The following is an 11,579-nucleotide window of genomic DNA, read 5'->3' as shown; positions in this document are numbered from 1 at the left end:
AAGAAGAGGTGATGATTTCTAAGGTCCTACAAGTCACAGAATTCTATTTTAATGGCAGTAAGCAGAATAAAATGCTTGCTTGTAACATCGCTGGCTCTGAAGGATATTGTCCAAAGGGTGAGGTCTGTGTTTAAGAGGTGTTAGTAATTTTTAACACCATCCAATAAGACATTTTCAATGCTACTGAGCAGCAGGTCTACATCCTGTTCCCTAAAAGGACACTTACTGGCTACTTGTTCCTTAACTTCCCACTGTCCAGTCTGCCACTGAAAGTCCCACATGGCACTTAGGGAGTTCTCACCATGCATCCATTATTATTGTTATTACTATTTTTATTACTGATTCATTCACAGAAAACCACTACTGCCAAAGTAAGTGGTTGATCTTCCATCTTTATCTACTTCTCTGCAATATTTTTCCCAAAGAAGAATCCTTGATTCTCCTTTGCCATGTTTTGATCACTTTTTATCTGAATCCTTGGTTCCTTTTCTATGCCCATCCCTTGAAAAGGAGTTGTTTCTTTGGACGTCTGATCTTCACCAGGGAGAATGCTAAACTCCAGCTCTCCTTCTATCCTTGCCACTGTTTGAACTTAGACATGCCATATTCTCTCTGGGCCTCATTTGTCCCTGAGAAAACAGAAGGAGCTGGAGTGGTGATGTGGAACGTCCCTTCAAGCTGTACACTGCTATGCTAGTCTATCTTAATCCCATTCCTTTATTCTTTCAGTATGTAGTAGTGTCTCAGAAAGCCAGTATAGGTCTGTGATGATGCTAAGACCACCAAGAAATCATCATTCCAGTATGGGGAGAAACCTTAAACACCATCTGGTTTGAAACCTTTGTTTTACAGCTGAGGGAACCTAGGTTCAGAGAGGGTACTTGATTGCCTCATAGCAGAGACGGGATAATAAGGAGGTCTCCTGGGCTCTCACTTGTTGCAAAATAAGAGTTTAAGTGTTTTCTGAATCTGGTTAAAGTGCATAATGATATCAGGGTAAAACGTCACATAGAAGGTACAAGTTGATCTACAACACATTAAAGTCTTCCTCTCCTCCTTAAGAAAAATAAACTTTACTATAAGACTTTTAGAGAGAGATTTGCTATCGGTGGTGCTTTATACAAAATAGCATAATCTGAGAACATAAAACATTTAGATTTATGTTTTTAAGTAGCCAAATAAAACATCAAGTCACAGATTACATGTATTTACATTAATTCAGATGTCCAAAGCACAGTACAATAGGATCTATTTAATAGTTCACATAATTTAAGATTTACATATACACGAGCACATGAACCAATATTAGTTTCCTAGAACAGAGATTTAAGAAGTTACTCAGACATTTTGGTATTGACACTTACACATTTATGGCAACAAATTATGATGACTTTAAATTTTCAATGAAATCTTTTTTACAAAGATACAGAATGGAAAGAATGTACAGAATGAAAAGAAGACAGGCAAACAGTTGTACTTTCCTTGCACTATTTATATAACACCATATAGGATGTGGCATTATCCAGTACATTTTACCACTGTCATCTATTCATTCTGGTCTGAAATGGTAATTTTGGCTGAATAATCCCCAAATCTAACTTTGCTTTAGGCTTTACAATTAATTGATGCTTGATTCTTCTTTCTACAACTTTTAAAAATGAAATTGAACACTAGTGCTTTTCTTTAAAATAACTCAACTTTGGTCCTAATAAGTAGCACAGTCTATTTTTAAAGGACACGAATACATAAAATTTATTTTTTCTTTCAATACCCTAAATAAAGTGACAATGGGAGTCACATTACCTCTGGGCCTGCTCTGAAATTATCAATAGTGCTAAAGACTAAGATATTGTCATCTAGAACTTAATCTTTGGAAAACAACCCCATCTTTCTCTGGCACATTGAGGAACTAAAGTGCTTTACCTCATCTCCTACCAATCATGTTAAGAGACCATTTGATTGTATTTCAAAAAACAAAACAACACAATTTCTGTCCTCTGTTTATTTTGCAGAGCACACACAAAGTTAAATATGAAGAGATTAAATTATGACATCATACAAATATAGGCACAAATTAAGTGGATGCCACAAAAGGTGTGTCAGAAAACACTGAATTGACTGAATCTGAGTCAGATTTCCCCCTCGTGGACTTCAGGATGCCCTCAGCTATCACTGCCTCGCTGGGAAAGAGCCTGACTTTCCCGTTCTGCCCTGCTGCAGTGTCCTTCAGGGGTTCCAAAAACACCACTCTTTTACCTGCACCTGCCTTCCGTTCATCCGCGGAGGCATCACTAGCGGGGCCAGGACTGAGAATCGATGAATGAGCATTGCTTTGGTGTAGCATATTTTTTTGTCTCTTGGTTTTACACTTGCAGGGACACGGAGTCAGATAGAGGTACAAAAGTACCAAAACTATACTGGCCACGCAAGCAGCAAGAGTGGTAAAAGCTGTGTTAAATGTCTCATGAGCATGAGATCTGCTTACAGTGAAATTGCTCACATTTATTGTGACGTCCACAGTTTCATTTAACAGGCGTTGCCTATTCATTGCGATACAAGAATACACTCCAGCATCCTCAAAACGAGGGCTTTCTATAACCAGACTTCCATTGTGAAACACGTGAAAGTTTTCCATCTCTTTATCCGGCTCTAGCAGTCTGTTATCTGGACCCACCCAGATGAAATCGGTATTTGCATTACCTGCCTTGCTGTCACAGTGGACAAGCAGTCTTTCCCCTACCTGAGCTTCATGAATAAAGCCAAGCGCACGAAAGGAACCATTGATGATGCTGTCAGAGCAATTCATAAAGCTATCCTGGAGCAGAAGCACCTGACGCGAGTGCCTGGAGTCAGACCACAGGCGACAGGTGTAATCGTTCTTAAAATCCATCACTGAGCTAAAGTGCCTACGATACCAAAACACCAGCAAGGAGTATAGGGAACAGTCACAGACAAATGGGTTTCCATGAAGGTAGATGCCTCTCAGCTGTTTTCCTGGCACTAAATTTATATGGTGCATTGGCATGGAAGGAATTCGGTTATAAGAAACATCTAAAAACATGAGTTCTGCCAGCTTGAACCTTCCAACATACAAATCCATTGGAAACTGTGTGAGAAAATTTCCACTTAAGTAGAGTTTCTGCAACTGGGAGAGGCCTCCAAACGCTGAAGGATCAAGATAGGAAATGTGATTGTTGTAAAGCAGAAGCACTTCCAGAACCTTCAACTCTTGGAATACAGCATTTTTCACCGTCTTCAGCTTATTGGACGATAAGTCAAGACACTTCAAATTTGGAGTTGTGGAAAAACTGCCCGTGGAAATGCTGGTGATGTTGTTATGACGAATAATTAGGGTGTTCAGCTTTGCAAATGATACTGGAATCCACTCAGAATCCAGAAGCCCAATTCTGTTATAACTCAGGTCCAGTCTCTTAATCAGTCTGAAAAGGTTCCCAGGCACCTTGGACAGGTTTTTGTTGGTGCAGCTGACGATGTCAGTGGCACAGATGCAAGCGGTGGGGCACACCCCAGAGGTGCCAGGGCCCACAGTCACTGTGATCACCAGCAAACACAGCAGCTCCCTGCAGCCCGGTCTCACGGCTCCAAGCAGGGTGGGCAGTGTGTGTACACGTAACGACATTATGGTCGCCTCTGAGTCTCTTCCCGGTGTCTTTTCCACCGGCTCAGCCTCCCACCAGTGAACCTGGCAAACAATTAATATTTAGGAGGGGGTAAAAAGCAGAAGCTGACTACCACTAGTTAGCCCATAAGAGCCATACCCTACTTTCTTTCCAATAACTTTTGAAATGGATTTTATTTCACACTGGGGAGCTCTGTGTTTCCTCTTTATTGTTAAATTTATTCTTTCCTGGGTTAGTCCTGCTAATAGACATTTACAGTCACATTCTCTCCATACAACCCACCGTCTCACCCACCATCAAAAACTCATTTTTTTCCTAAGGTGCAGCCTGCGTTTTTTTTTTTTTTTTTAAACTTCCTCCAACAGACACAACTATACGCAAACGTAGCCTACAAACAATTAAACGGAAAGGCTTAGCAAGCACCCATCCAGAAAATAACTCACAGAGCTGAGGAGCCTGGCTGGCTCCGGGGAGGCTGCCGACGCGGTGCCTTCCGAAGGTCTGCGCGTCAGTGTCTGTCGCTCTTGCACCTTCCGACTTCCTTTCCCTCAGGCTCCCGGAGGGCGGCAGCCTCTCGCCGGCTCTCAACTTTGAGGAGTTTCAAGCAGCCGCGGCGGCAGCAGTAACCCTGGGCGCAGCAGCCAAGCTCTCCGTGGGCTCCCGGGGGCTCTCCCGGGTTCCTCTCATCGCAGGCTAAAGGTACTGCCTCGGCGCTCTGGCAGCCGAGTGCCCTCGCGCAGGGCGCCCGGCTCCTGGAGCAGGGGCCGCGGGACGGGATGGGGCGCGGGCAGCCGGGCGGGAGCGGACGGCCCCGCCTCTCCGCGCTCGGGAGGCTGCAGGACCCGGGGTGCCCGCGCGCCCGGGGCCGGGAGCGGGGCTGGGGGGCCGGTCCCAACCCTGCGCGTCCTGCCTTTCGCGGGCCGCAGCTCGGAGCCTGCGGGAGGGAGCCGGCTGGGCGCGTGGTGGGGGGCGCGCGGTGCGGAGGGGGCGCGCGATGCGGAGGGGGCGGCAGCGCAGCCAATCCGAGAGGCGGCCGGCGCCCCCTCATCCCGCCCCGCGGCCTCGCCGCCTCTTCCCGCCTTCCTCCTCCCGCCCCCACCTGGACCTCTGGAACTGCCGAGCAGAGCGGGGAGGAGGCAGGGCTCCACACCCGAGGCCCAGACTCTCGTCCTGGGGTCAAGACGCCCCCACAGGCTCGCCTACCTATTACGTCCGTTCGTCCAGCTCCAAGCCGGGAGGGAATGGGTCCAGGAAGGCTAAAGGGGACACGCCCAGCCACCGAGGGAGGGGGATCTCGCCCTTGGAGACCCACTTCGCCACCCAGACCATGGAGTCCTCGGACCTATTACAGCTTTGCTTTGGGGCGAGGGCCATGGAGGCTTTGCCGGCGCCAAGTGCAATTGACTGTCAGGGTTTATAAAATAAACCCAGAAGCAGCCTGACGTCCCCGCTCGCATTTGGGGAGGAGGTCCCGGGGAGGGAAGTCGGGAATGTTTCCTCCCCACAGAGATCTCTGCCGGGAGGAAGTAACCGGCAAAACGCCGCGGGGACACCCCTCACCTCCCTCAGAAAGTTCTGTCCCTTTCCTAACTCTGGAGGCGGCAACAGGGATGGTGTCCAATTCAAGAAGCAGGAGGGCAGGCAAGAAGGCTTGGAGTCGACCTTCCGGCTGGAGTGCAAAGATAAGGGTATTAACCTAAATAATAATAATAACCCAAAGCAGACCTTTGTTTCATTTTCTTTGTTCTCTCTTCTACTTTCCCTCTTCTCTTTTTTCTTTCGTTCTCTCTCTGTCTCTTCTCTCTGTCCCCGCCACCTCCCTGTCTTTTGCAAGCGTGCTTCGGACGCGCGCGGGACAGGAACTTAAGGGGCCTGTGCGCGGAGGCTCTGCATCCCTTCCAGAGATGCCGGCGCCGACTTGCGCACTGTGTTTGGTTCAGTAGGCGCGGAAGGTGCAAACCGAAAGGGCGATTCAGTAATGAGGTGGAGGCTGTGAGGCTGATGAGCTCTACAATTAAAAATCCATTTTTGTTTAATTCCAAGATAAGTTTTAACGATGGGATTTGATGGAGCCAAATGGCCCATTTGGCCATTATATCTGGATTAAAAGAAATAAATTAATGCTCTGACAAAAGATGCCAACCACAGTAGAATGGAATGAAAAGCAACCAAATTTAGAAAACAGTTGGGGCAGGCCAGATAACTTGTAATATTACTTAAACATAAAAATGATGAGGACAACCAACTCTTCCTCCCCTCCCCGCCGCACTTTTTCACTTGAGCAATCTTGAATTTAGTGATGAGCAGTCTTGAATTTAGTGAAAGTCGTTTTCTACATAGTCCATGAATGATTGCTATGGTGGTTCAGATCTGTTAGACCAACAACTAATTTAAATAGAATTGTTTGTGGAATAAAACCGGGATAGCGCTGATAAATCTAGACATTTTCAGATGAGGACAGGTTGATTCAGATCAATTTGTTTCAGGAGAAGTTGAATTTTAGCATAAGAATTCAGCTTAAATGCTTCGTGCAAGCATTCCTCACTGTGCACTTCCAGGGGAGAGGGAGAGGTTGAGATTTTCTAGTATTAGGCCACACTTCGTGGGCGGGGGTTATCAAAAAACTTGGTCTCCTGGCCTTCAATTTTATAGATTTAGAATGGTTAACACAGAGGATTAGAATTAAAATTGCTCAGAGGTATACTTTTTAAATGACTAATAAATGACCAGGTTTTTGTAGGATTTTGCTAGTTAATTAACATCCTATTTAAAGGAAACCATGAAGGCAGAAGAAAGACCTGTATTTAGTGCAAAAATAGTCTAAAAAGAATAAGTGATTTAAAAAATGAAAACAGGAAGGTTTTATTATTATAGCTACAGGCATATTGTAGAAACACTATGCAGAGACTGCACAGCATGAGTAAACTAAATGCACTCAAAATCCATAGACAAGGCTATTTATCCATTTGAAGACCTGATCTGGGGAGTTTCACATGTTGGTGAAAGGGGAAGAAGGTTGTAAAAGGATTGAGTTTACTAGCTGGGAGGAAAGAAAGATAAGAGTTGATCTTAAGGTATAAAATATGACCTTATTTTGTGGAGGATAACATTTTTATCTTTCTGGCATCCCTTTCCTTTCTTCTAACAGATTCCCTCTTTCCACTAGGAGGTAAATTCCGAGAGGGCAGCAGTTTTATCTGTCTTGGACATTGCTGTATTCTCAGCTCCTAGAACCCTGCTTAATGTTCACATTCAATAAATTTTTGATACATGAACTGATGAATAGAGAACCTATTCAAAGTGATTAAGATATGTTTTACCCCACCTGAATCTGCTGGTTGCTGTCCTTATCTTATACTTTAAAAGCGTGTCTTAAAAACCAAGGGGAAGAAAGGGAAATAAGAGCCCTGCTAACATTCTTTGAGTCCTGGATCTGGTAGTACCTGAAGGCCACTGGATATTTTTACTTCCTTTTTAATTACATTTTCTATCTCACCCCCCTTTATTAGCTTAAATTATTTTGAGTTGTTACAGAGTCCTTACATATGTAATGATGGTAATAATAAATATGTACTGAGCCATTATTATGTGTTTTCACAGCTATTACACTGTGCCAGACACTGAGCTATGTCATTTATTGCCCACCACAGCCCTGTGACATTATATAATCCTATAACTCAGATGGTAAACAACTGTGTTCCAAATTATTTGAAAATGAAATGGGATGCAATTATCTCAAGGTTCTATTTGAAGGATTTAGATTAAACAGAAGAGAGACATTTCTGCCAGGGTGTTTCCAACCTAGAATGGGTTGCCAAGACAGATGGTTGAGTTGCCTTCTCAGGAGTTTAAAATAGGATGCGATAGATATTCCTCTGGCCTCTTCCACATGACATAATACACTGGCATTTTTGACCATTCGGTAATGACTCTAAGGGATTGTAGAATGTGGCTTGACACTGGACATAATTCTGAAACTAGTATGCTAAGAAGGGTGTGTGGTCATGTGAGTGTCTAGCTGGGTTTGGAAATACCTTCTGCCTGGAGACAGTGATTTGAGTTGGTGAAATTGCAGGAGTTCTCTCTAGCCTTGTGATTTCCAGAATTATATCAGGTTGTAATCAAAGACTTGAAGAATTAGAGACAGGAGACAAGAAAATGTTAATGGCACATGTTTGATGATTCTAAGTCATTTTTACAATAATTAACACTTCAATAGCATTTTATGTCTGAAGAAGGACTTTCACATTCTTTATTTCCTTTGATGCTAGCATGCCTCCTGTAATCAGGTGGAATTTATACACTGGCAGATATCTTGTTTCCTCTCTTTTTGGCGTGAGGCACGCTGGGTGTTCTTTGGAGATGGAGTTCAGTGCGGTCCCTGATAGCCGTATGCAGGAGCTTCCTGTGGAATCTCCTCACTCTGGCGGGCAGCACTCTTAATAGGATTTTTACAGTGTGACTTAGCTTGAACCCCCAAGAAACACATACCTTTGCCTACCGGCAATGGAAGTGCACTCGGCTCCTACAGCATCCTGTTCTTCTCTTGGTCTGCTCCAGTTGGTTTTTGTAAATTGCCCAAGATTTGTTATAGAACCGGATCTCTCACCCAATCCTATGTCTTTCATTATATGGAGACACATTTTCAGGAGAAACTCAGAACTCATACTCCAGCTTCTGTGCTTTCTGAACTTCAGGAGGCACATGTCAGCTTGTGGCTTGTTTCTCTCGTTGCTCCCTTTACTTAGCTGGAAATGGGAAGATAGAATGTGGGTATTCTGCGGGAGATACTGCATGTCCTTCCCAGGAAGAGTTCACAATGGGGCAACTCTTTAGCAGTCTCTACTGACCCATCTGATTGTTCTGTCTCTTATCTGCATTGACACAGGCAGGACAGTTTTTTGTTTTTTAATTCACTTGAGATAAAATTCACATAACATAAAATTCACCATTTTAAAGTGTGCAATTCAGTGATTGTTTAACATATTCACAATACTGTGCAACCATCATCACTATCTAATTGTAGAATACAGATGCTCCTCAATTTACAATGGGATTACATCTCCCAAAAAAACAATAAATAAGTCAAAAATGCATTTGTTTCATCCAATTTACCAAACATCACAGTTTAGCCTAACCTACCTTAAGTGTGCTCAAAACACTTACATTAGCCCACAGTTGAACAAAATCATCTAACACAAAGCCTATTTTATACATTTTAAAAGTGTTGAATTGCTCATGGAATTTACTGAATACTATACTGAAAGTGAAAAACAGAATGATTGCATGGGTACTCAAAGTATGGTTTCTACTGAATGTGTATCACTTTTGTGTCATTGTAAATTTGAAACATCCTAAGCCAAATGGAACCATCATAAGTCGGGGACTGTTTGTATTTTCATCACCCCAAAAAGAAGCCTTATGCCCATTAAACAGTCACTCCCATTTCCCTTTCTCTCATCCCCTGGCAACCACGAATGTACTTTCTGTTTCTATGGATTTGCCTATTCTGGACATTTTATATAAATGGAATAATTCAATATGTGGCTTTTTGTGTCTGGCTTCTTTCACTTAGCATGTTTTCTAGGTTTGGATGGGGATTTTTAGCTAAGGGTTGCAGAAGCAGCTAGGATCATGCTGTTGAAAGCCCTGCATAAGTTAGCGGCACTTGAACTTAGAATGTGGTTGTGGAGACCAAAGTCCCATTTACGCAGAGTCTTGAATTATAAAAGTATTAAACCTCTATGTGATTGCAGAAACCTACCAATAGTACTAGGTGAGGAGATCTAAGAGGAGATCTAAAATTTAGCTTTAGCAAAAAAACATTTAGACTGGGTTCGGGGCTCATGCCTGTAATCCCAGCACTTTGGGAAGTGGAGGCGAGCAAATCACTTGAGGTCAGGAGTTGACCAGCCTGGCCAACATCTCTACTGGTGAATGCCCATCTCTACTAAAGTTACAGAAATTAGCCAGGTGTGGTAGCACACGCTTTTAATCCCAGCTACTCAGGAATCTGAGGCACTAGAATTGCTTGAACCTGGGAGGTGGAGGTTGCAGTGAGTGGGAGATCAGGCCAACACACTCTAGCCTGGCCGACAGCGCAAGACTCTGCCAAAAAGAAAAAAAAATTTAACCTCTCCAGGAACCTCAAAAGTTAATTAAGTGTATAACAATTGACTATTTCTAAAGTTCCTTTCAGCTTCAAAAAATTAACTTGATTTTCTTACAACAATGTGTTCTCTATTGCCCAAGTCCCAAGAACCCTGGGTTTTGTTTTTTCACTGGCCAGTTAGCACTGCCCTGGGCAGACACAGACTCCTTCTCTCTCTCCAGTGAATGATTTCAGTCCCATTGCTACTTCAGGAAAAGTAACGTAAGGCAAATTCTTTATAGTTGCAAGATCACTATAATCTGTTAAGTATTCTATTGTGATGGATATCACATGTGCATTGCAATATTTTCTTAATGTGTAACAAGGATGTTGGTAAATAAATCAGTGTACATCCATTTGGTGTACTGTACATGATAATTGAAATAATGTGGCAGGGGAATATCTGGTGACAAAGCAAAAAAATTACAAAATGGTATGGTTCCAGTTTCTGTAAAAGAAATATATATATATATATATGTTAATTATATGGCTTGCATAATCATCTGAAAAATTATATACCTGTGTCATAACAATATTTCTTTTAACATATTTCTTCTCTTTCCTTATCTGTATATTCTATTATTCTAGAGTCCTTTGTAAGAAGAAAAAATACAATGAAAACTTAATAGTTTTTAAAGTCATGTGCATCAATGTTTCTGCTTAATTTGATTCCTACTTCAGAATCAACTACTGTACTTTCAGAGGGCAAACCCTCTTCTGCCTTCTCAGGCAGGAAGTGACTCAGACTTCCCCTGTTTTGAAGGATAATAATTGCTGACCTTCTTTAGCTCTGCATTGTTTACTGGGTGGATATTTACTGAGCACCCACTGTGTACCGGGCACTGTTCTTTAGTCTGAGAATTACAGTCATGCATAAATGCTACAATAGCCATACAAACCTGACTGAAATTAGGCACATAATAGACATTTAGATATTTCTTATTGCCCAATAGTCCACATTACCAGGTTTGGGGTTCAACAACCTTAGGTGGGATCAGCTCCCAACAGCTCTGAGTCCTTTTCCCAATGGCACATTCTTAGTCCAGCCTTTGTGAAGGTGGCATGGTCCTCTGCCCACACTGCTTTTTGTTTTTCATCGAGAAACAAAAATAAAAATAACTAAAAAAATTGTTCCTAATTCTTAAATTACTGTACTATGTGCTTATTGTTTAAAAAAAAAAAAGGAAGTTATAAGAAACAGAATCAGAGAATGCCATTTACAGTCTCACTGGTAAATATAATTTCTGCTCAAAGAATAAATCCATTGAAGTGAGGAACCTAAGAAGTTTGCAAAAAGATGATCTTTTTTCTTTGTCATAATTATATAATGAGAGAAACAGACCTCATTTTAAATACTTTAACATTCTTAGCTTTAGGAATAAAATAAGCAGATGAAAATTTGTTTTAAAAAACTCGGTGTGTCAAAACCATGCATGTAGCGTTATAGTTACCTCTTGAGATTTTTGGTCATAAGTGGCAGGTGCTCTAGTTTTTATTTCACTCATTGTTAGCCTGAAGAGATCATCTGATTGAATTCTCAAATGCTATTACATCCCTCAAAACTGGGGTTAATTTTGCCTCTCTCATAAATACAGATAATATTTAACAAAACCAGTTTAGAGAACTATGTGAAGCATTCAGAGTCCTACTTTATGCCCTTTAAAACATCTGTTTTCCTATAGCAGTAATTAATTTATCATAGCTTTATAAAGGGAATCTAATTATTCAAAGTAATATCTAATTTGAAGCAGCCATTTTTCACCAACCAACATTAACACTAAACAAAA

General features: G+C 42.1%; 1 protein-coding gene across 1 annotated transcript; it reads right to left on the bottom strand.

The window, feature by feature from the left end:
• Nucleotides 1-1,103: 1,103 nt before the first annotated feature.
• On the bottom strand, nucleotides 1,104-4,508 carry AMIGO2 (adhesion molecule with Ig like domain 2). Its single transcript, XM_017529485.2, has 2 exons — nucleotides 4,085-4,508; nucleotides 1,104-3,703 (listed from the first exon to the last, which is right to left on the bottom strand). The coding sequence occupies exon 2, from the start codon at nucleotides 3,638-3,640 to the stop codon at nucleotides 2,075-2,077; it is 1,566 nt and encodes a 521-aa protein (XP_017384974.1). The 5' UTR covers nucleotides 3,641-3,703; nucleotides 4,085-4,508; the 3' UTR covers nucleotides 1,104-2,074.
• Between the last annotated feature and the right edge of the window lie 7,071 nt (nucleotides 4,509-11,579).

The sequence above is a fragment of the Cebus imitator genome, unplaced genomic scaffold (assembly GCF_001604975.1).
Source record: "Cebus imitator isolate Cc_AM_T3 unplaced genomic scaffold, Cebus_imitator-1.0 Scaffold2, whole genome shotgun sequence".
Taxonomy (NCBI): Eukaryota; Metazoa; Chordata; class Mammalia; order Primates; family Cebidae; genus Cebus; species Cebus imitator.
The sequence above is the reverse complement of the archived record's forward strand: the minus strand, read 5'-3'. Positions and strand labels throughout refer to the sequence as shown.

Bases quoted from the DNA above. Each gene is read 5' to 3' on its own strand.
- AMIGO2 (XM_017529485.2), bottom strand. From the start codon at position 3,640: ATGTCGTTACGTGTACACACACTGCCCACCCTGCTTGGAGCCGTGAGA.